Source organism: Nycticebus coucang, chromosome 3, assembly GCF_027406575.1.
Source record: "Nycticebus coucang isolate mNycCou1 chromosome 3, mNycCou1.pri, whole genome shotgun sequence".
Classification (NCBI taxonomy): domain Eukaryota; kingdom Metazoa; phylum Chordata; class Mammalia; order Primates; family Lorisidae; genus Nycticebus; species Nycticebus coucang.
The window spans coordinates 7,219,215-7,243,981 of NC_069782.1; the positions used below are offsets into that span (position 1 = coordinate 7,219,215).

Here is a 24,767-nt window from a genome sequence, read left to right on the forward strand (position 1 = left end):
GAGGGTGGCAGGTTCAAACCCGGCCCGGCAAACTGCAACAAAAAAATAGCTGGGTGTTGGGGCGGGCGCCTGTAGTCCCAGCTACTCCAGAGGCTGAGGCAAGAGAATCGCTTAAGCCCAAAAGTTGGAGGTTGCTGTGAGTTGTGTGATGCCACAGCACTCTACTGAAGGCCATAAAGTGAGACTCTTGTCTCAAAAAAAAAAAAAAATAGCTGGGCATTGTGGCAGGCGGCTGTAGTTCCAGCTACTCGGGAGGCTGAGGCAAGAGAATTACCTAAGCCCAAGGGCTGGAGGTTGCTGTGAACTGGGACGCTACAGCACTCTACAGAGGGTGATAAAGTGAGACTCTATCTCAAAAAAAAAAAAAAAGAAAGAAAGAAAGAAAAGGCCTATTCCTAAAATAACACCAGAAAATATTCACATATCTTTATAGTGCATTAAACAGAGTTTAAGAAACTTTTCAAACAGCCGGGCATTGTGGCAGGTACCTGTAGTCCCAGCTGCTCGGGAGGCTGAGGCAAGAGAATCACGTAAGCCCAAGAGCTGGAGGTTGCTGTGAGCCATGTGACGCCACAGCACTCTACCGAGGGCAGTAAAGTGAGACTCTGTCTCTACCAAAAAAAAAAAAAAAGGAAACTTTTCAAATATTGTTAGGCCCTCAAAACACTTCTGTATTAGAGGACAGCTACTAATTACTCCATTTTGCATTTGTGTAATCTGAAAGCCACAGAGAGTTGAGACTTTGCCTGAAGCTACCCGGTAAGTCAGTGGCACAGGAAATCTCCCTAAGGTTCCTGATATTCCATGTCCTGCTTTATTTTCTTACTTATTTATGCATTTTTCGGAAATAGGATCTCACTCTGTTGCCCAGGCTGGAGTGCAGTGGTGTGATCACAGCTCACTGCAGCCTGGAACTCCTGGACTAAGCTCTTTCCACCTCAGCCCTCACCAGGTCACCCACACTGCTTTTTAAAGACCACAGGAAGGGGCGGTGCCTGTGGCTTAGTGAGTAGGGCGCCAGCCCCATATACCGAAGGTGGCGGGTTCGAACCTGACCCCGGCCAAACTGAAACAAAAAATAGCCAGGCATTGTGGCGGGCACCTGTAGTCCCAGCTACTCGGAAAGCTGGGGCAAGAGAATTGCCTAAGCCCAGGAGTTGGAGGTTGCTGTGAGCTATGATGCCACAGCACTCTGCCCAGAGCAACAAAGTGAGACTCTGTCTCAAAAAAAAAAAAAAAGACTAGAGACAGAACAGGGCTCACTTAGGACACGATGCTCACACTCAAGTGAGGGCCCCTGGGTAAGACACTTGACCTTATCTGGCTTTCTGTGAAATAAAGCACTTGAGAACTGGGTAAAAGGATCAAGAATTTACATATGAGTTTCTGCCCATGTCTGAGTTTTAGAAGAACTATGTCAACACGTGACTACTGAATTCAAGTTCACCCCTGCCTCAGTTGCTAAGGCCTCAAAACTAGGAGTTATATTTATTCTTTGTCACATTCTTTTTTTTTTACTATTTTTTTTTAATTATTTTTTGTTTGTGTTTACTTATTTTTATTATTTCAGGTTAATTTGAATCTTTGTCACATTCTTTATCTAACCCATCTGCCTCTAAAATATACCCAGATTCAGAATACATCTCATTATCTTGACCCAAACACCTTCACTGCTCCCTGGACAAGTCCAGCAGTCCCCACTGGTCTCCCAGCCTCTTCTTTTGACCGTCCCTGACACATCAACCATGCAGCATCCTCGATAGTTTTTCTTAAGCATAAATCAGATCATGTCACACCCTGGCTTAAAACCTTCCAGTGGATTTTCACTACACTTAGAGTAAAACCCAATTTCCTTACAGAAGACCACATGGCCCTGGCCCCAACTTCTTCCTGAGACCTTCTCCTCCTTGTGACACCTACATCAGTCACACTGGCCTTAGTTCTTAGCCTTAACACACTAAGGTCATACCTAACTTAGGAGCTTTGCACATGCTCTTTCTACTCGAAATCTCTTTCCTCAAAATGCTAAATAGCTGTCTTCTTATCATTAAAGTTTCAATTCAAACCCTTCTGTGAGGTCTTCCCCAGCCACCCAGTTAAAGTCACCCCTCCTCCCTCTACCTCTCTATCCAATTTTATCTTCTTTATAGCACTGAGTAGCTACAATTTTCTTATTTTTCTACTTGTTTATTTTCCCCAGGACTATAATATAAACTCCATTATTTTTGTTGACAACTGCATTCCCAGGGTACAGAACAGTGCTAGGCAGCATTAAGCTTTCAATGAACATTTTGAAAGCAGTTGGTCTAGAAGGCAATGTTGTGCTCCCCTAACCCTCAGGACAGCATCTCTATTCCTTCCATTCACAGTTGAGATCATAAGTTTACCAATTCATTCATTCATTCATTCATTCATGCCTCAATTCAAATCAACAGCTGACATCTGGGAAGGTATCATGGTGACCATGCAACCAGAATAACCTATTTCACAATTCAAACCAAGATTTTTTTAAATGTGGTGTTTATATGAAGAACTTCTGCCAAATATGTCAAGACTTCTCTGTAGTTAACTGCCATCCCATACTTAAGGGCACTTCCCCAAGGTCACATGAGACCTCAGCACTCCAGTATCTCAAGGCAAAACCAAAGACCCAACAAACCATACTTGGAAGTACCAAATCCTTCTCATGTACCATCCATAGTCACATGGAAAAAAAATAAATTTTTTTTTTTTTTTGAGACAGAGCCTCAAGGTGTCACTCTGGGTAGAGTGATGTGGCATCACAGCTCACAGCAACCTCCAACTCCTGGGCTCAAGCGATTCTCCTGCCTCCGCCTCCCAACTAGCTGGGACTACAGGTCCCAGCTATTTTTTGATTGCAGCCGTCATTGTTGTTTGGTGGGCCCTGGCTGGATTCGAACCCGCCAGCTCAGGTGTATGTCGCGGCACCTTAGCCACAGGTGCCAAACCAATTTTTTTTCTTTTGAGACAGAATCTTACTCTGTTATCCCATGTAGAGTGCTGTGGCATCATTGTAGCTCACAGCAACCTCAAACTCTTGGGCTAAAGTGATCCTCTTGTCTCAGCCTCCCAAGTACCTGGTGGCTCCTGCCACCACAATGCCCAGCTAGTTTTTCTATTTTTAGTAAAGACAGGGTCTCACTCTTGCTCAGGCTGGTCTTGAACTCCTGAGCTCAAGCAATCCACCTGTCTTGGCCTCCCAGAGTGCTAGGATTGTAGGCATGAGCCACCGCGCCCAGTCCATGAAAATAAATACTAAAAGCCAGAAGTTAAATGTGGCTTTTGAAAACTCTTACCTCCTGTTTTCTTCTCTTTTTTCTTATCTTACTACCTGTAAGAACTGTCAAACAATAACGCACTTTCAAATCACCACTGATCTCAGGTTATGGAGCATCAGTAGTCTGTGGTCCACAGGCTGAGTGTTGATGCCTAAGGGAAGCAGTACAGTACCAGTTGCTATGCCATCAGGCTTTGGAATCAGAAGTGTACACATTCAAGTCACATCTGCTAACAGCTAGTGATAAGGCCCAAGGCAAATTTATCTTAAACAATTATTCAGCCTTACTAGATATTGAGCAGGGTTCTAAATACTTTGCAACTATTTTATGATTAAAACAGATGTACTATTACCAACACATTCTAAATGAGGAAACAGGCTCAGAGAGGTTGAATACCTTGCCCAAAGTCACAGCTACTGAGTATTAGAATCAGGATTCAAATCTAGGCAGTCTGATGCCAGAGTCCATGATGATAACCATTACTCTATGTTCCCTCTCAAATCTTATTTTTTCACCTAAAAAACAGGCTAGGGCGGTGGGTTCAAACCCTGCCCAGGCCTGCCAAACAACAATGACAACTATGGCTTGGCGCCCGTAGCACAGTGGTTACAGCTCCAGACACATACACCAAGGCTAGAGGGTTAAAACCAGGCCTGGGCCAGCTAAACAACAAAGACAACTGCAACAAAAAATAGCCTGGTGTTGTAGCGAGCACCCACAGTTCCAGCTACTTTGGAGGCTGAGGCAAGAGAATCACTTAAGTCCAAGAGTTTGAGGTTGCTGTGAGATGTGACGCCACGGCACTGTACCAAGGGTGACATAATGAGACTCTGTCTCCAGAAAAATAAAAAAAAAGAAAACAAGGCTAACAGGTCTATCTTATCTCTCAAAATCATACAAAAATACTAACACACTATAAGGTAAATATTAGTAATAGTAATAATACTCATCATTTTATTATCTACTATCACCTTTGGTCCAGCCAAGGGCAGAAGAAAAACATTATATTTTGGTTGAGAAAGATTTCCAAAGCCTTTTGAGGAGGGTACATTAGAATATAGTGGAAGCTCCATGAGAAGAAAGATTGTCTTATTTGCTTATCAATGTATCTTGAGCAAGGAGTGGCTGCTCAGTAAATATGTGGTAAATGAAGTAGGAATGAATTGACTACATGGATAGGGTTTTGCAAATATGACTACTAAGGCAGTAACCATCAATTCTCAAAATTTATCACAAGAGAGGTAAATTTACAAGGTTCTCAGACGACAGTGTTAGCTGATCATTACTTGAATAGCCATTAGTAAGCAGTGTGATACAGTGTGCCACTTTGCCCTATCTTAACTGAAGAGGCTTGGCGCCTGTAGCTCAAGCGGCTAAGGCGCCAGCCACATACACCTGAGCTGGCGGGTTCGAATCCAGCCCGGGCCCACCAAACAACAATGATGGCTGCAACCAAAAAATAGCAGGGTGTTGTCCCAGCTAGTTGGAAGGCAGGAGAATCAGTCGAGCCCAGGAGTTGGAGGTTGCTATGAGCTGTGATGCCACAGCACTCTACCCAGAGTGACAGCTTGAGGCTCTATTTCAAAAAAAAAAAAGTCTCAACTGAACAAACAGGGAGACCTGGGTTTTAATCCTGACCCTGCTTCTAGAAGTCACACGGGCTCTCAAGATCTTGGATTCTCCATTTGTAAAAGATGACCCTGGGGTACATGATGGTTGAAAATACATTCTATTTGTTCATCACTTTACAATAATCCAAGTACTCAATAAACACTTGTTTAATAAAGATTATCCCCAATTGATAGATGGATTCAGGAAGTAACTTGTTGAAGGTCACAGGATCAGGAGATACAGCATGAATCATAACCTAGATCTTTTTCTACACCAGTCTAATACTTATACTTTCCAAGATCCTTTTCAGTTTAAATGTTGTGATATTCCTCTCTTCCAAGCTCAATAATCCATAACCATTCTTCTTAACAAATAATCCTGCCTGATTCCATTAAATCTTGGGAAAGCAGAATCATAAAGAAACAACCGTGAGGTGAAGGCTGTGTTAACCAGTTTGATGTAAGCATTCCAAATTGTTTATAAAATTGGCACACTGTACCCCATAAGTGCATTAACGTATACAGTTACGATTTAATTTTAAAAAGAAACAACTATTTCTTCATTATTAACCTAGAGAATCAGAAAACTTGAAGAGATAATTACACGCAAATTTGTTGCCTTTCCCTGGAATTGACATTAGAAGTACTTTCAGATAAATGATAGTTTTACACTATCCCATACAGTTGAAATTCAATTGATGTGATGAAAAATAACTTCAAGTAACACAATGCTTCCTGAGTCTAACACATAACAACTTATAAAATTCCATAGTCAACACCCAGGTTGTGGTGGGCCCCTAAAGTTCCAGCTATTTGGGGAAGTGAGGCAAGAGGATCACTTGTGCCCAAGAGTTTGAGGTTGCTGTGAGCTATGATGCCATAGAACTCTACTGAGGGCGAAAGTGAGACTCAGTCTCAAAAATAAAATAAAATAAAATAAAATGAAATTCTATAGTCAAAGTTGTGTCACTTGATCAAGAGGAGATTCACAAAGTTAATCATAAAAGGCTGGCAGAGAACTCTACAGACACTTGCTTTCTTTATTTTTATTAACAAAAGATACATTTGACATTGAACCCCCTACTAGGATTGTCAAGTTAGAAGTGAAAAAACCACCTGGCAATCAGTCAGATTTCTAGATGGCTCATAACAAGAGTCAAGGTCAAACTGTTAAGTCTCCTTACCCTTCCATCTATAACGTTTTTGAAAAGGAACTAGGAGCTCAAAATACTGCTTTCTGCAACTCTCACAAATACAAATGATCACACCCTGGCTCAGGAAGTTCTATGAGGGCAGGATAATGTGAAAAAGGAGAACAGAGAAGAGTGGTGGGGCCAGTGCTCAAGCCATAGCACTTCAGGGACACTCTGAAGAGGTAGAACTTTCGTTTACTTTCTAGCAGTTTCATCACCAATCAAATGAGATAAATCATCTCACTCCTATCTCATTAGATGACTATAAGTATCCAATGATATTATGAGGAATTAAAACAGTCCTGGAATCTTGTCAAAGGTGAGAGGCAACTATGAACTCTATTATATTCTATGTAGGGACCTGGACGACTCCCCCTAGACATTCCTGGCCTTCTAAAGGTGGTAAGGGGCACTAGTTTCTTCTCCAGACTCTACGCGAGGCAACGGAGCCGCATGTGGCTGGCAAGGCTCTGTTGCTGAGAGATGGGAAGTGAGGACTTCAGGCACCGGACCTAGAAGGCTCAACAACGACCGCGCCCCCCAATCACCTTGTCCTCACCTTGAGGAACTGAAAGAAGTGTTCCTACAGAAGCGGGGAGTGCGATCCTCAAGAAGGAGAAAGAGGTGCCTTTACTCTTCACCCGGCCGCTGCTGCTGGAGCCCATGTTTCTCGTAGGGCGGGAATGGGGAGTGCTAACTGTACCAGGGACGCTTTGACCTAGGGCACCAGAGGAGCGGGCACAGTGCCGTGAAAGCCAAATAGAACAGGTACACGAAAAGTTGGCCCAATGTCGGGCCCGCCTAGCCCTGCCTCGCCCACAGCCGCAAGCACAGTAGGAGGCACCCCGCCCCCAAGAACCTAGAGGGCCCTGAATTCGCTCACCTGTAGCCGGGTCACCAGTAGGCTGTAAGGCGCCATTTTGTGCACTGACAAAGATGAAGTCGCTTGAAAATGACGTAAACCTGGCTTATTTAAAGATTTCCACGGGGGCGTGGCCTGAAGAGCGACGCGTCACAGAGAGGGCGGGGGCTCCACAAGAACACAGTTCTGCCAAGGCAGTGGGTGGAGCTCGCGTGTAAGCAACTGACGCTGCATACAAAAGAGCTCCGTAAAAACATTTCTAGAAATAAACGCCGGGTACAAAGATCTTAAACAAGAGAAAATTTCGGTGATCTCTGCCATCCAAATCTAAGAGAAGTCTTTTTTTTTTTTTTTTAAGGCTGTCATTGCACCTGCCAGGACCTGGCTCCTCAGCAGCGATGGAAACTAAGCGCGAGAGCGAGCGAGGTCAGGCACGATTGTAAACGCTGATGGACGCCTAAAGGGCCAATCACGGCGACATGGAGGCAGGCACAATGGGGGTTAAAGGTCGAACGGATGTTCCTGAAGCTTCTGGTGGCCGGGCGGGCTTGGAGCTATGGCTAAACATCATCCAGATTTGATCTTTTGCCGCAAGCAGGCTGGTGTTGGTGAGGCGGCGCCCTACCCTCGGCTGAAGGGGTTGAGTGGTATTAGGACCTGGGGGATCGGGGGTTCCCATTATCTCCGTAAGATCTTGTTTCGGAGACGCCTCGTTTCCCGCCTAAGAATCCTGGGGGGAGCGGGTTTCTGGCCTGTGATGAGAGAAAGCGCAGGCGCCCATGCTTGGGAGACAGACGCAGGCTGGATGGGGTTCAGGCCAGATCCTGAGAAACTTGTCACATATTGTCTAGGACCCAGGAGGGATACAAGAGGATGCTTGGGGTGGCGCCTGTGGCTCAAAGGGGTAGGGCGCTGGCCCCATATGCCGGAGGTGGTGGGTTCAAACCCAGCCCTGGCCAGAAACTGCAAAAAAAAAAAAAAAAAAAATGCTTGAAATATGTGAGGTTGTAAGATAGCCACCCTGCAGTGCTTACCGCAGTCCCTGCTTATGTACTTACCCTCTTCGTCAAAACTTTTATTCTAATTGTAATCTTTACTTTCTTTGATCTTGCAGCCATTGGAAGACTATGTGAAAAATGTGAGTGGAACACGCCTTCTCAGCACCCCACCCCTCACTCCCCACTTCAGTTGCTGTGGATCAGCAAAAGTGCTACAGATTGGGCTTTGAATTGGTGTGCCTGGAAGTATGTCAGCAATGCCAAAATACAACCGAAGGCTTCTTTGATCATCCCACTGGAACTTGCACCTTTTTATTTATTTATTTATTATTTTATTTTATTTTTTATTTTATTTTTTTTTTGAGACAGCCTTTAGCTGTCGCCCTGGGTAGAGTGCTGTGGCATCACAGCTCACAGCAACCTCCAACTCCTGGGCTTAAGCGATTCTCCTGCCTCCACCTCCCAAGTAGCTGGGACTACAGAGGCGCCTGCCATATGCCTGGCTATTTTTTTGGTTGTAGCCATCATTGTTTGGGGGGCCTGGGCTGGATTTGAACCCGCCAGCTCAGGTGTATGTGGCTGGCACCTTAGCTGCTTGAGCCATAGGCGCCCAGCCGTTTGCACCTTTTTAAACACTATATTTAGGTTTTAAGAACATTTTGCCTTGAACAGGAAGAATTGCCAGAATAGCAGGACTCTTTCTGAATATACACACAGTTTATTGCCAGCAATTATATAGCCATAACATCTCCCAGGTTCAGCTCTTTACATGTGTTAATTGGTTAATTTTTTTCTACCAGTTAATTAACTCCTTGTTCAGGGAATTGAGATGGACACTGTATAAGCTGAGTTTTGTGATGTTAAAGTAGAGGAGGGATCTAAAGTCACCATCAAAGGAAAGTAGTGTATTTCCCTGTGGCAGAGGAAGGGCAGTGGATGTACTTGGTAGTGAAGATGATTCCATTCTCTTTTCCTTACAGGTGACGGCAAGTGTGTAATCTGTGACTCCTATGTGCGTCCCTGCACCCTGGTGCGCATATGTGATGAGTGTAACTATGGCTCTTACCAGGGGCGCTGTGTGATCTGTGGGGGCCCTGGAGTCTCGGATGCCTATTACTGTAAGGAATGCACCATCCAGGAGAAGGATGTGAGTGTATACAAAGCTTATCATCTGAGCCCTTTCTTCCTTTTATTTAGTAACACTTTTCCATCCACAGCAATCTCCTGTGGTCTTTGGGGATTAATGTGTTCAGCTGGTCACCTAGGTTATAGTTTTTTCAAATTTGGTGAGGCAAACTGGGCATAGTCCAATAAAAGGCACTTATTTTGCACCAAGGGCAAAAATGCTAGAAACGCAAATCTTTGTCAACACCAGTAATTTGGAGAGGCTGCTCTCTATTCCTTTGATGTCTCTCTGTGATTATTCTTTTTTTTTTTGAGACAGTCTCACTTTATCACTGTGGCAACACAGCGCACAGCAACCTCCTCCAACTCCTGGGCTTAGGCCATTCTCTTGCCTCAGCCTCCTGGGTAGCTGAGACTGCAGGTGCCCGCCACAGCACCTGGCTATTTTTTGTTGCAGTTTGGTCAGGGCCAGGTTCGAACCCACCACCTTCAGTATATGGGGCTGAGGCCCTACCCACTGGGTCACAGGTGCCGCCCTATTCTTTTTTTGTTGAGACAGAGTCTCAAGCTGTCGCCCTGGGTAGAGTGCTGTGGTGTTATAGCTCACAGCAACCTCAAACTTAAGCTATGCTATGGGCACTGCCCTTTGTGATTATGCTTATTCATAAACAGCATCCTGTATTTGTAAGTCCTAGCACAGTGCATGGTGTGTAATAGTCACTCAGTAATTCTCTTCTACTATCATTAAGCACTGTTTGGGTAGATGTGGTGGCAGAGTTGAGTTTGGGACAATTTAGGTTGATTTCAGCTTTAAGCAGCTAAGGAATACTTTTAGTTTAATATTACAGAATTGATTGTAGGTCTATTTTTGTCCCTTGTGTAGTGGCAGTGGCTAGTTATGACCGATGAAACAAACAAATGCCAGGAGAGAGGGTTTGTAGATCAGTGCCAGAGGCTAGTTTTACCTTTTCTCTTTAGATTAGTATTGGCAATGGGGTTCTTTGAGGGGCAGGAGGGGGAACTATATAGATCAGCTTATTTTCTTCTTATGACAAACAAAAGAGAAGTCTCTCAGACTAGATAAGCCTAAAAATTAAATACAAGGAGTTATGATATAGGCACACTAGGGTAATAGTGGGCACTCAGACCCTTAATTTAAGGTAAGGCAACAGATACATAATTCTTCATATCCCCATGAGTTAAGAGTAGGTAATTTGTAGATAGTATCTCCTTTGTGCCTCTCAATAACTTTGTTGAATAGGGATTTTTTTTCTTTCTTTTTTTTTTTTTTTTTTGTAGAGATAGAGTCTCACTTTATCGCCCTTGGTAGAGTGTCGTGGCATCACAGCTCACAGCAACCTCCAGCTCCTGGGCTTAGGTGATTTTCTTGCCTCAGCCTCCCCAGTAGCTGGGACTACAGGTGCCCGCCACAACGCCCGGCTGGTTTTTGTTGCAGTTTGGCTGGGGCCGGGTTTGAACCTGCCACCCTCGGTATGTGGGGTCGGCACCCTACTCATTGAGCCACAGGTGCCGCCCGGATTTTTATTTATTTATTTATTTTTTCTTTTACTTTTGAGACAGTCTCAAGCTGTTGCCCTGGGTAGAGGGCCCTGCGTCCCAGCTCACAGCAACCTCAAACACTTAGGCTTAAGCAATTATCTTGCCTCAGCCTCCCAAGTAGCTGGGACTACAGGCGCCTGCCACAACGCTCAGCTATTTGCTGTTGCAGTTGTTTAGCTGGCCCAGGCTGGATTCGAACCTGCCAGCCTCAGTGTATGTGGCTGGTGCCGTAACCACTATGCTATGAGCACAGAGCCTCAGGATTATTATTATTATCATCCTCATTTTATAGGGTTTTTTTGTTTTGTTTGTTTTTTCCTGCTTCCACTAACTTTATTTTTTTGGTCAAGAGGGGTCAAGGAAACCACCAGAACACAGGTCAGGACTAACAAGCACTAATATAGGTTGACTCTTCCTCCAAAGGCACTTAACTTGGCAGAGGCCTGAGCAGCTACTCAAATGGCTGAGTCTGGTCCCTACTAGAGAGGATGACTTTTCTTCACTTCCACTGAGGCTGCAGCACTCTCAGTGGAGTCAGACTGCTGGGTCTGTCTGGCTGGAGGTGTGGCGTCAATGACAGGTGATGGGATGTCAGGGAGCTCCTGAGATGGTTTCTGGCTGGGCTGTGGTGGAGTCTCAAAACCCTGAGCAACCTGATTCTTAGGAACCTGGGGGTCATAGGAAGACTGCTTTATAAAAATCTCTGGGATCAAAGGTGCTCGGGGTGCCCTCCTAGCAAATAAGTAGAAAGCTCAGGCCATCTGACGCAACCTTGTGTTCCCATTACACCATTCTGTGTTTTTTGTTTTGTTTTGTAGACAGAGTATCACTTTGTCACCCTTGGTAGAGTGTTCTGGGGTCATAGCTCACAGGAACCTTCAATTCTTGGGCTCAAGAGATCCTCTTGCCTCAGCTTCCCAAGTAGCTTGGGACTACGGGCATTCACCACAACATCTGGCTTATTTTAGAGATGAGGTCTCGCACTTATTCAGGCTGGTCTTGAACTCCTGAGCTTAAGTAATCTGCCTCAGCCTCCAGAGTCCTATGATTACAGGCATGAGCCACTGCGTCTAGTCCCCGCGCTGTTTTCCTACACCCTTTTGGGGATATGCCCATGTGAAAGGAAATGGCCTCATCACTTCAGCAGTCCTTGCATTTAGATCCTGCCTATTCCCAAGAATGGGAGATACTGGGCAGAATAAGACTGTTTCTTACACCACGAAACCTGCTGTTGTTCAGTGAGATGACAAAGGTCCTAAAAGTACCACAAGGTAATTTCAGAGACATGAACATTCTCCTATCCTAGATTTGTATTTACCTTTGACATGAAGTTGTATCCTGCTTTCTAGAAATGCAGATCTGGGCCAGGCACAGTGGCTCACACTTGTGATCCTAGGACTCTGGGAGATTAAGGTGGGTGGACAGCTTGAGCCCAGGAATTCAAGACTAGCCTGAGTGAGAGTGAGACCCTGCCTCTACTAAAAACAGAAAAACTAACTGGGTGTTGGGCGGCACCTGTGGCTCAGTGAGTAGGGCGCCGGCCCCATATGCCAAGGGTGGCGGGTTCAAACCCAGCCCCGGCCAAACTGCAACAAAAAAATAGCCGGGCGTTGTGGCGGGCGCCTGTAGTCCCAGCTGCTCGGGAGGCCGAGGCAAGAGAATCGCGTAAGCCCAAGAGTTAGAGGTTGCTGTGAGCCGTGTGACGCCACGGCACTCTACCCGAGGGCGGTACAGTGAGACTCCGTCTCTACAAAAAAAACAAAACAAAACTGGGTGTTGTGGTGGGCACCTATAGTCCCACCTACCCAGGAGGCTGAGCCCAAGAGTTTGAGGCCATGGCACCCTATTCAGGGCAACAGTGAGACTATCTAAAAAAAAAAAATGCAGATCTGTTCCATCAGCTAGATTATACTCCATTAGAGGCAGGACTTTGGTTTGTGTATCTCCCCTTTCCCTAGGTCTTGCTACGGTGCCTGACACATAGTTACAAGCATGGATTGTGGTTCTTGATGCTGCTCCTATAAATCATCCAACAGGAGCCCCACACACACACCCAGGGTGTCTGGTACACAGTAGGCATTTGGGAATTACTTTTAGTGTATAAGCAGTGAGATCATGGTAAGCAATGGCAGTGAAGAGAAAATACAGACAGTTCCTAAGCTAACTTGAGTCCATGGAAAGCAACATTTTCTTGAATTTTGTCCTGATTGTAGCCAGAGTTCTTATCTGGCATAAGCTTGCAACCAGAGAATGCTTAATAAATGTTAATCGCTGTCTGACGTGTCTGCAGGTGGTGTGTGACCTGATATCTTTGGATCCTCATACCTCATTCTGTCCCTGACGATTATTCTAGAAGTCACTTCCCTTACTTCCCATTATACAAGAATGTTGTGAGGATATCTGAGATGGCATCTAGCTCACATTTATTCAGCACTAGTTGCCAAGGAGTACAAAGCAGTCCAGTGATAAGATCCAGCCTCTCAGCCTTACAGATCATCATGTAGATTAAGTGCCCACGGTTTTTTCCTATGCAGAAATCTTCTGCAAGCAGAGCAACCCCCATTATGTTCTCTTCCTGCACCTTTCATAATTTATAATGGAATTAGACTAGTAAACTAAGCTAGGTGTTCTCATTTGTAGTTTTTCTTTTTTTTTTCTTTTTTTTTTTTTTTTTGTAGAGACAGAGTTTCACTTTATTGCCCTCGGTAGAGTGCCGTGGTGTCACACAGCTCACAGCAACCTCCAACTCCTGGGCTTAGGCAATCCTCCTGCCTCAGCCTCCCGAGTAGCTGGGACTACAGGCGCCTGCCACAACGCCTGGCTATTTTTTGTTGCTGTTTGGCCAGGGCTGGGTTTGAACCCACCACCCTCGGTATATGGGGCCAGCGCCCTACTCACTGAGCCACAGGCGCCGCCCTCATTTGTAGTTTTTCAAAGCCACAAGAATAATCAGGAGTCAGGGATAATATCTATAGAAGTTGTAAGAGGACTATTTGTAGTTTCATATGGTGTAGCATCATGTTAATTCCCTTAACCACTCATTCCTTTACTTCTTTTTACCATTTTCCTCAATTCTCCCAGTCAGAAAAGAAGGAAGGACAATTGCACTAACACTTAGGGAGCTCTTGCTATGTGCCAAATGCTATGTTAAACATTCTTTTCCAAAAATTGTATGTGATAACACAGGAGGAAGCTAAGGCTTAGAGATGTTAAGTAACTTGGCCCAAAGTCTGATGGCTAATGAGTGACTGATCCTAGGATCAGTAGGTCAGTCTGATTCAGTGTTACTCAGCCTTTCCCCCTCCTCCATTGTTGCCGCCTTGATGAGAAGAAAATTGATTTAAAGTGCCTCTCCCTTGTATGCTATTTCTACCATTCTCCTCTCCCCATTTAAATGAATAGCAGGGCAGTCAGATGGAAAAATATTTTTATTTTATTTTTTTAAGACAGAGTCTCAGGCTATCTCCCTGGGTAGAGTACGATGGTGTCACAGCTCACAGCAATCTTAAATTCTTGGGCTTAAGCGATTCTCTTGCCTCAGCCACCCAAGTAGCTGGGACTACAGGCACCCACCACAACACCTGGCTATTTTTTTCTTGCAGTTGTCATTGTTGCTTCAGCTGGCCTGGGCCAGGTCCAAACCCGCCATCCTGGGTGTATGTGGCTGGCGCCGTATCTACTAAGCTATGGGCGCTGCTTTCTTTTTTTTTTTTTTGACAAAAAAATAGGCAATACTTTGTCACCCTCAGTAGAATGTGATGGCGTCATGGCTCACAGCAACCTCAAATTCTTGGGCTCAAGACATCCTCTTGCCTCAGCACCCTGAGTAGCTGGGACTATAGGCATTTACCACAATACCTGGTTGATTTTTCTATTTTTAGTAGAAGACAAGGTCTTGCTCTTGCTCAGGCTAGAGTCAAACCTGTGAGCTAAGGCAATCTCTCCTCCCCGGCCTCCCAGAATGCTAGGATTACAGGTGTGAGCCACCGCATCTGGCCAGAAAAATATTTTTGAAACTTTTCCAAATTAATTCACAGTTTGCCATTCTTGACAACTTTCTAAACCATAGTGAAGTTTTGGGTTTTACCTTTGAGAACCTATTAGAAAAAAAAAAAAACAACCAGGCTCAGCGCCTGTAGCTCAGTGGCTAGAGCGCCAACCACATACACTGGAGCTGGCGGGTTCGAACCCATCCGGGGCCTGCCAACCAACAATGACAACTACAACCAAAAAACACCCGGGTGTTGTAGTGGGTGCCTGTAGTCCCAGCAACTCAGGAGGCTGAGGCAAGAGAATCGCTTAAGCCCAAGCGTTTGAGGTTGCTGTGACCTGTAATACCACGGCACTCTACCCAGGGTGACATAATGAGACTCTGCCTCAAAAAAAAAAAAAACAGACTGAGAAGCAGAAAGTCCATGTTCAAGTCTTGACTTTGCTACTGAAATGCTATGAATTTTCAGAAAGAAAATGTGATGCTGGCTGGGCGCAGTGGTTCACACCTATAATCCTAGCACTCTGGGGGGCCGAGGCGGATGGATAGCTTGAGCTCACAAGTTTGAGACAAGCCTGAGCAAAAGCGAGACCCCCATCTCCACTAAAAATAGAAAAGAAAACTGAGGCAAGAGGATTACTTGAGCCCAAATTGGAGGTTGCTGTGAGCTATGATGTCACAGCACTCTACCCAGTATGACAAGAGTGATACTGTGTCTCCAAAAAGATTAAATATATATATATACACACACAAAAAAACAAAGCAAATATTTCTGTCACCCATTCATCATTCTTTGTAAGAAATAGAGCTGTCAGCTAATTTTCAGGAATTATGTTTTTCAGATTGCTTCAGATTTTTTTTTTTTGTTTAGGATTTTATTTTATTCATTTATTTTGCCATTGTTGGTTAGTAGGCCCAGGCTGGGTTTGAACCCAGCAGCCTTGGTGTGTGTGGCCGGCGCCCTACCTACTGAACTACGAGCACCACCTAGATTTTTTTTTTCTTTAATTGGTTTTTCTCAATCTTTCAGTTTCTATGCAAGTTTCCTTTTGGTATGTTGTATTTTACTACATGGGTTTTGTTAGTAAAAGTCCTGAGTTTTTATCATTGGTTCAGGGTAGTTTTTACGATAGCTTGGTTTTCCTGCCATAGAATGGACTGGGTAGAAACAGCCTTCTTGAGGATAGACACCTAAAGTGACTGAGTCCTCTATAGTGGTTGCTATAGAAGCCCAGCTGAGATTTCTTTCAGACAGTCACATTATGTCATCCTGGGTAGAGTGTGGTGACATCACAGCTCACAGCAACCTCAAACTTTTGGGCTTCAGCGATTCTCTTGCCTCAGCCTCCCAAGTAGCTGGGACTGCAGGCACCCGCCACAACACCCAGCTATTTTTTGGTTGTAGTTGTCGTTGTTTGGCAGGCCCAGGCTGGATTCGAACCTGCCAGCTCCAGTGTCTGTGGCTGGTGCCCTAGCCGCTGAGCTACAGGCACCAAGCTGGCACTTTCTTATAACTTAATGAGGACCAACTATATGCCAGGCACTGTTCTAAGTATTTTTATTGAGCCATTTAATTTTCAGTTCTTTAAGGTTCTGCCATTGTAGTTATTTTGTATGTGACTAAATTGAGACACAGTAAGGTTAAGTAATTTACCAGAAGTCAGGTAGTCAGGCTGCAGAACCTGCTCTCTTAACCTAAGCTGTAAGTCAGAACCAAGCTGTGCACACTGGGGGACTGCATTCTGCCGCCACTTGGTATTGCTTCAGAATATTTAGGGCTCTGTAAATATAGTTTGTAATCCTTGACCTAAGTCCAGGCCCTTTATTTTGCAGAGGAATATGTGTCCCAAGAGAAGGGACTTACCCAATCACACAGGTCAATAGGCACAATTTAGGCTGTCATCATACTATAAAATTTCATAGCATATGCCAGGTGCAGTTGCTCAAGCCTATAATCTTAGCACTCTGGGAGCGTAAGGTGCGTAGACAGCTTGAGCTTAAGAGTTTGAGATCAGCCTGAGCAAAAGAGGCTCTACTAAGTAGAAAAACTAGCTGGGTGTGGGCTCGGCACCCATGGCTCAGTTAGTAGGGCACCGGCCACATACGCCAAAGCTGGCGGGTTTGAGCCCAGCCCAGGCCTACTGAACAACTATGACAACTGCAACCAAAAAATAGCCAGACTTTGTGGCAGGCGCCTGAAGTCCCAGCTACTCGGTAGGCTGAGGCAAGAGAATCACTTGAGCCCAAGAGTTGGAGGTTGCTGTGAGCTGTGATGTCATAGTACTCTACTGAGGGCGACATAATAAGACTATCTCAAGAAAAAGAAAATAACTGGATATGATGGCATAAGCCTGTAGTTCCAGCTACTTGGGAGGCTGAGGCAAGAGGATTGCTTGAGCCCAGGAGTATCGAGGTTGATGTGAGCTGTGGCCACAGCACTCTAGCCTAGAACAGAGGCTCTGTCTCAAAAAAAAAAAATTCATAGCATCTCTAAAGAGTTTTGAGTGCTGCCACGATTAATGTCAGGCCTTTTAAGTCTTGGAGAGGCAACTAATGCCTCATTTTCACAAGCATCTTAAATATAGATTACATTGCTTACTTGAGCTCACCTAGCAAAAGTTATTGCTGGCTCTGGCCTCCTTCAGGACACTGGGCTCCATGGATGGGAGTCCTCATCCAATGTAATAACACAGCACATGTTTTCTAGAAAGTCATAAAATACTATAGTTGGCCTTGTGTTTTTTTTGGAGATTTTTGTAATTGTTGATTATCGGCCCCCAAAGAAAGAAATTAGCTGAATTAGAAATAAGATGGCTAAAGATTTGATTAAATCATTCTGTAGCCTAATATCACAGGAATCAAACTCCTCTGACAGGAGTGTTTAATAAAACCTGTGATGGTTTTTTTTTAGTTGCAGCTTCCTAACCTTTTCTCCCATCATCCCATATCAACTAATGAGTCATCATTTCTCAATATACAGCTTCCCAGGGGCTTCATCAAAACCACTCAGGCTCACCGAACAGTAGGGCAGTGTGTCATGAAAATCAACAGCAATCTCTAGCACAGGAGCACTTTCTCCCCCAAGACCACATGCCAATTAAGTGAATTAATAAGGGCGTATAAAACCCAGTATTCTACAGTATTTAAATTGTAGGTACTATTTCCTAAAGTCCTTAGGCCTTTCGTCTTTTGTGGTATTCTCTCCTTTCTTGGGTTAGTGCAGGAGAGCTAGAGAGCTTGATGTGCAGGTGATTTTTACTGTTCTTTACCCTCATTCGGAGAAACCCTTTTGGACATTTAAAGTCGCATACCAGTGCTAGGGGCAGTCGGAGACAGTTTATTTTCCCATGTCCTGACACTCCCCCATTAGTTGACAACTGTTAACCAGGTGTGGTGGCTCACACCTGTAATGCTAGCACTCTGGGAGGCAAAGGAGGGTGAATTGCTTGAGCTCATGAGTTTGAGACCAGACTGTGGCTCAGTGAGTAGGGCACGGGCCCCGTATACCAAGGGTGGCAGGTTCAAACCTGGCCCTGGCCAAACTGCAACCAAAAAATAGCTGGTGTTGTGGCAGGAGCCTGTAGTCCCAGCTACTCAGGAGGCTGAGGCAAGAGAATCGCCTAAGCCCAAGAGCTGGAGGTTGCTGTGAGCTGTGATGCCACGGCAGTCTACCATGTGCAGTAAAGTGGGACTCTGTCCCTAAAAAAAATAAAAGGAAAACTGAGGCAAGAAAATCACTTGAGCCTGCGTTGGAGGTTGCTGTGAGCTATGACATTACGGCACTCTATCCAGGGCGACAGCTTGAATCTCTGTCTCAAAAAAAAAAAAAGAATTTCAGATTCTAAGTAACCTAAATGCCTACCAATCCAGGAATCGATTCACAAGCTGTGGTGTATGTATACCATGGAATATTATTCAGCCACTAAAAAAGATGGTGACTTTACATCGTTTGATCCTGGAGATGAAACACATTCTTCTCAGTAAAGCATCCCCAAAAATGGAGAAGCAAGAATCGAGTGTACTGAATTCTGATATGTGGATAATTGATGCTAGTACATGGTGGGGGGGGATGGGGGAAGGAGAGAGGTGGAGGGTCACGGGTGTAACGCACCTCTTGAGGGCAGGACACAAGTATAAGAGGGATTTTACCTAACAAATACAAGCAGTATAACCTGGTTCTTTGTACCCTCAACGATTCCCCAACAATAAAAAATAAAAATTTCAGATTCTACTTTAGCTGTATATTAGCATCACACATGGGGTGAAGATCGAACATTCTGAATGTAATTTCAGGTCACACTAAAGAGGGTAGGCAGGCCATAGGCACATTCTAGGTATTTAGTAAATTCTCGATAACTAGCAAGATGAATGAAATCATGAATCCAAAAAGTTACACAGTAGATAAGAAACATGCTGATTGAAATGCACACATTTGCAAACCATTTATTGGGGTGTTGGAGGTGGGAGGATGCTTGTTTCTGAGACAGACTTTTGCTTTTGTCCAGGCTGGAGTGCAGTGGTGCAGTCATAGCTTACTTACAGCCTTTAACTCTTGGCTTAAGTGATCTCACTCTTCAGCCTCTGAAGTAACTAGTATTACAGGCTTGTGGCACCTCACCCAGCTAATTTTTATTTTTTAGAGATGGGGTCTAGATATATTGCCCAGGCTGGTACCAGACTTAGAGTTAGGGGCTGAAGCATTCATCCTACCTTGGCCTCCTGTCATTATAGGCATGAGCCACTGAGCCCATCTCCTGGGATCTTTGAAAACTAAGATGAGGAGTTTAGCACCTCCTGTGACCATGTTTGTTTTGAGGGTTTTACTTTGTTGCCCCAGGCTGGAGTGCAGTAACTATTCCCAAGTGTGATCCAAGCTCCCTGCAGCCTTCAACTCCTGACCTCAAGCAATTGTTCTGCCTCATCCTCCCAAGTAGCTACATGTAACAGGCTTAAATTTTTACCTTAAATTTGAATCTCTTGATTCAGGCTCAGAGACTTAGCAACTTCATTGTTCTATTTTCCAGAGAGATGGCTGCCCCAAAATTGTGAACTTGGGGAGCTCTAAGACAGACCTCTTCTATGAACGCAAAAAGTATGGCTTCAAGAAAAGGTGATTGGTGGGTGCCCCCTTCCTCCCCACATCAAGCTGCTGCAGCTACCAGGAAAGATGCTCACTACTACCAGCAGAGAGGGAACGGAGCCCAGAGCATCGCCGGAATTGCCTGCTAGTGTCCCATCACCTTGACACCCCTACTTTTCCCCTCATCCAGACTTGTTAGGAATGGAAACACCCTGGCAGACTATGCAAGGGAAAAATAGATTGTTTTTTCTTGAATTTGGGAAGCAAGGCTCTGTTCTCCACAGGAATGTGTTCTCTCTACACCAAGACCTTCTAGAAAGGAATATTTCAGCCTTCTCTTTAAAGGACTTGACTATAAAGCACACACAGTGGAAAACACGTTCTTGCAGCAGCTCTGATGGCAACTGTACTTGAGGGGCCTTCAGTGTGTGGTGGGGAGCTACCAGAATGTTAAATGTGGGCATTAGGCTTGTACTGCTTACCAGGGGGTGCTGCTTTCATGTTACTTTCCTTCTAAGAAATTTGAAACCCTGTCTGTTGCTATTATGTTAATAAAGTTGTGGCTTATTTTCTGACAGTCAGTCACCTCTCCCCATTTGACTTTAACTCCAAGAATTTATTTTAGCCACCCAGGAATCTGTGATTCAAAATAGAGGTATGGGGTTCCTTAAGCACCTTGTCCTATTACCACTGAAAGGAATTCAAAACCACCCATACCTTTCAGTTATATGTAAATCAAAGTCATTTTTAGAAACATACTATTTTTTCCTTCCTGTCCAATTTTAGTTTTGAACTGAAGAGATGGCTTCCAATAATGGAGAAATTAAAACAATTCATATAAATTAGGAGGATTCAACTATGATTATAAACTTTATTTTTTTGAGACAAAGTCTCACTGTGTCACCCTGGGTAGGGTGCTGTGGCGTCACAGATCACAACAACTTCAAACTCTTGAGTTTAAGGGATTCTCTTGCCTCAGCCTCCCAAGTAGCTGGGACTACAGGCGCCTGCCACAGTGCCCAGCTATTTGCTTTTGGTTGCAGTTTTCATTGTTGTTTAACAGGCCTGGGTGGGGTTCGAACCCTCCAGCCTCAGTGTATGTGGCCAGCACCCTACTCACTGAGCTACAGGCGAAGAGTCTCGCTTCATCGCCCTCAGTAGAGTACTGTGGTGTCACAACTCACAGCAACCTCCAGTTCTTGGGCTTAGGCGATTCTCTTGCCTCAGCCTCCCGAGTAGCTGGACCCACAGGTACCCGCCACAACACCCGCCTATTTTTGTTGTTGCAGTTTGGCTGGGGCTGGGTTTGAACCCGCCACCCTCAGTAAATGGGGCCAGCACCCTACTCACTGAGCCACAGGCACCACCCAAGAAAGCATTTCTTTTTTTTTTTTGGCTGGGGCTGGGTTTGAACCTACCACCTCCGGCATATGGGACCAGCGCCCTACTCCTTGAGCCACAGGCGCCGCCCAGCATTTCTTAAATGAATAGACCAGGGGCAAATTCAGACATATCCTTTACCCAGCCTCAACTGTGGTCTCTGCCCACTGAGGTGATGAGTATCCTAAAGAGACATCCAGCCCAGGAGGTCTTTGACACCATAGATCTGAAAAAGAGATGTCACATCCTGAGCAATCCAGAGACTTGGGTCGGGGTTTTACGGCAGTTTATCAGCAAAGTCAAGGGAGAAAAATGAATCCTTTGACTTGTCCAGGGTTTTAGTTTAGTTCAACAAAATTTTGGTCTTCTCTGATTTATTGAGTGTCCAAAATTGAATTAAAAGAACCTCCCTTCGGGCGGCGCCTGTGGCTCAGTCGGTAAGGCACGGGCCCCATATACCGAGGGTGGCGGATTCAAACCCGGCCCGGCCAAACTGCAACCAAAAACTAGCTGGGCGTTGTGGCGGGCGCCTGTAGTCCCAGCTACTTGGGAGGCTGAGGCAAGAGAATCGCTTAAGCCCACGAGTTGGAGGTTGCTGTGAGCTGTGTGAGGCCACGGTACTCTACCAAGAGCTATAAAGTGAGACTCTGTCTCTACAAAAAAAAAAAAGAACCTCCCTTCAAGGAATTTGGTGGAAGCCTGACAGGAATAGTACCAGTATAACCAGAGGAGGCACAAAGGAAGGGTTCTTGGCCTGGCTTAGGAGCACCTCTGCAAGTTTAGCCAAGGTCACAGCGACCGGCCTAGGGAGTCTCGATGGCTTCCTGGTGTTTCTACCACCCTATTCCCTGTACTCAGCCACTGGGGCTCCTCTTCAGTACCTCAACTGCTTTCCCTCTGCCTCTACTTTGTAATTGTTGAACTGTCTCTAATGCGTGCCCACGTACACATGACACTACCTTTTTACTCAGCTAACTCCTACTCATCCTTAAGACCTTAGCCAAATATTTCCTCAAACATGTCTCTCCCAACTCCAAATCTGAGTTGCCTGTGTACTCCCACATACCATCCTATGTTTTTTCTTAAAGCATTTAGTGATTAGTGACTCACCTACTAGGCTGTGTCCACCAGTCTGCGCTGCCCAATAGGTAGCAGGTGTTCTGTATTGAATGAATGTTTGACGTCAAGGAGATGGAATAAATTGAACTTTGAAGGGTATGTGGGAACCTACAGGCCAAAGAGGGTGGGATGGGCAGATAAAGACATTTGTGCGTGGGAATCAGTTTGAGCAAAGACCATACACTTCGAAAGCATCAGGTGAGAATTACTGCTATAATTTAATGTCCCCTCTAAAACTCATGTTGAAACGTAATCCCCAATGTGGCAGTATTAAGAGATGGAGCTTTAAAGAGATGATTGGGTCTTGAGGGCTCTGCCCTCATAGGTGGATTAACCTATTCATTAATCGATGGATTAATGCAGCAGTTCTCCCTCTGTGGGGTGAACGACCCTTTCACAGGGATCGCCTAAGAGAAGGAAAATACATCCTGCATATCAGATATTTACATTACGATTCATAACAATAGCAAAATTACAGTTATGAAGTAGCAACAAAAATAATTTTATGGTTGGAGGTCACCACAACATGAGGAACTGTTGCATTAAAGGGTCCCAGCATTAGGAAGGTTGAGAACCACTGGATTAATGGGTTACCATGGGAGAAGGACTGATAGATTCTATTGAGAGACCTAAACTAGTACTGAGTAGCTTTAGAATTACAGATTTGTTTGTAGTTTTAATGTGAGTCCACATACTGCAAAAATGGTCCATGTAACATCTTCCATCTACAGATGTTTCTTTTTTTTGTGTGTGTGTGTGTGGTTTTTGGCCGGGGCTGGGTTTGAACCCGCCACCTACGGCATATGGGACCGGCGCCCTACTCCTTGAGCCACAGGCACCACCCCATCTACAGATGTTTCAAAAGGTACTCCTTAGTTTCAGGAAAACACCACCTTAACTGTACTCCATCAGCTTCAATTTGTATGACTCTAAAAGGTCCTTAGGATTTTTGCCCCCTTTGCACTGATAAGCAACTGGCAAATTCAGCCTCAGCCCAGTGAACTCCACTGAAACCTGCTCCTCCCAAGTCATCTAATTTTATAATCCCATTCTTGGTTTGTTTTCTTTCTGATCATCAGACACCAAGAAAACTATAGAATACAAAGAATGAGTTAAGAGCACCTGAGATGCGTGCATCTTACAAGGGTATATGTGAAACTTGGTAAACGGTCTGTGAAGCTAGTGAATGATGCCCCATGATCATATCAATGTACACAGCTATGATTTAATAAAAAAAAAAAAGAGCACCTGAGATAAAGTATCTTGAAGAGTCTTGAAGTTCAAATCCTTACTTTTTATCTACCTTGAACTTTAGAATACCAGTAATTCCTTTTCATTTTAAAAAATTAGGATGAGGGCGGCGCCTGTGGCTCAGTGGGTAAGGCGCTGGCCCCATATACCAAGGGTAGTGGGTTCAAACCCAGCCCCAGCCAAACTGCAACAAAAAAATAGGCACGTGTAGTCCCAGCCATTCGGGAGGCTGAGACAAGAGAATCGCCTAAGCCCAGGAGTTGGAGATTGCTGTGAACTGTGTGACGCCACGGCGATAAAGTGAGACTCTGTCTCTACCAAAAAAAAAAATTAGGATAATGAAAGTGCCAAATTCTCTATTCTATTGGGAAAACATGTACAAGCTGAATTTTAACCTCTAACAGTATACAATCCTGTGATGAGAACTGATCTCTGCCATCTCTGGATGGTCACAAGAAATTAGAACAGTCTTAAAAATTACTAGTGTTTGAGCTCAGCACCCATAGCAAAGTGGTTGCAGCAACAGCCACATACACTGAGGGTGGTGGGTTCAATACTGGCCCCGGCCAGCTAAACAACAATGACAGTTGCAACAAAAAATAGCCCGGCGTTGTGGAGGGTGCCTATAGTCCCAGCTACTTGGAAGACTGAGACAAGACCACCTCTCAAGCCCAAGAGTTTAAGGTTGACACCACGGCACCCTATGGAAAGTGACACAGTGAGGCTCTGTCTCAAAAAAATTACTAGTGTTTGTTTCTATTGTTGAAATTAGCACTACCTACATAGGTCTAGTTGAACTCAGCCTGAGGAAGATGTCCCCTCTCCTGGATTTATGATTATTATTACTATTATGTCTGCTATCATTCATTTATTAATTACATTTATTAACATTTATTAAGAACATTTATTCAGTGTTTGGTATTGTGTTCAGTTCTGGAAAGAATGGGTATCTTGCTGCTTCCAGCTTCTCACTATGAAGAATACTATATTAATACTTATTACATACACTTACTCTAAAGAAAAAAAGATGTAATAAGAAATGTGTGGGCTTTATAATCAAACCTGCACTTGAATTCTGCTCTGTTCCAAGCCGGTCAGTTAGCCTCTCTAAGTTTCTGGATGTTTACCTTTTCGGGTTGTGAAGATTAAGTTTGACTTATAGCCCTGACCCTTACTGGGAAGGCTTTATATTAATGGTAGTTCTTTTACAACTGGCCTCCACTTCATTGACTGAAGATCCTCTAAATAGTTACCTCTCTCCCCTGTCCCCAGGGTTTTCCTCACCTCACTTTGTGCTCC

At 44.6% G+C, this 24,767-nt stretch overlaps 2 protein-coding genes across 4 annotated transcripts in view; one reads left to right on the forward strand and one right to left on the reverse strand.

The window, feature by feature from the left end:
* ACO2 (aconitase 2) overlaps window positions 1–24,767 on the reverse strand; it is a 77,689-nt gene that overhangs the window by 46,005 nt on the left and 6,917 nt on the right. Inside the window, exon 1 of one of the 2 annotated variants that reach the window (XM_053584797.1) lies at window positions 6,986–7,113. The exons of the other annotated variant lie outside the window; for it this stretch is intronic. Coding sequence (XP_053440772.1) covers window positions 6,986–7,021 — 36 coding nt within the window. The 5' untranslated portion in view covers window positions 7,022–7,113. Of the gene's footprint in view, window positions 1–6,985; window positions 7,114–24,767 lie in introns of those variants that run through there. 2 annotated transcript variants of the gene reach the window in all.
* On the forward strand, window positions 7,198–20,295 carry PHF5A (PHD finger protein 5A). 2 transcript variants are annotated; one of them, XM_053584832.1, is made up of 4 exons: window positions 7,198–7,390; window positions 8,079–8,102; window positions 8,943–9,109; window positions 19,663–20,295. In XM_053584832.1, the coding sequence occupies exons 1-4, from the start codon at window positions 7,363–7,365 to the stop codon at window positions 19,750–19,752; spliced, it is 309 nt and encodes a 102-aa protein (XP_053440807.1). In that variant the 5' UTR covers window positions 7,198–7,362; the 3' UTR covers window positions 19,753–20,295. The 2 variants fall into 2 exon arrangements, with proteins under 2 accessions (XP_053440807.1, XP_053440806.1); XM_053584831.1 differs by lacking the exon at window positions 7,198–7,390 and adding an exon at window positions 7,454–7,572.

Excerpts from the sequence above, each read along its gene's own strand:
- PHF5A (XM_053584831.1), top strand. The coding sequence starts at position 7,521 with ATGGCTAAACATCATCCAGATTTGATCTTTTGCCGCAAGCAGGCTGGT. Across the intron at positions 7,573-8,078 it reads CCGCAAGCAGGCTGGTGTTG|CCATTGGAAGACTATGTGAA; the intron begins GTGAGGCGGCGC and ends TTGATCTTGCAG. Across the intron at positions 9,110-19,662 it reads GCACCATCCAGGAGAAGGAT|AGAGATGGCTGCCCCAAAAT; the intron begins GTGAGTGTATAC and ends TCTATTTTCCAG.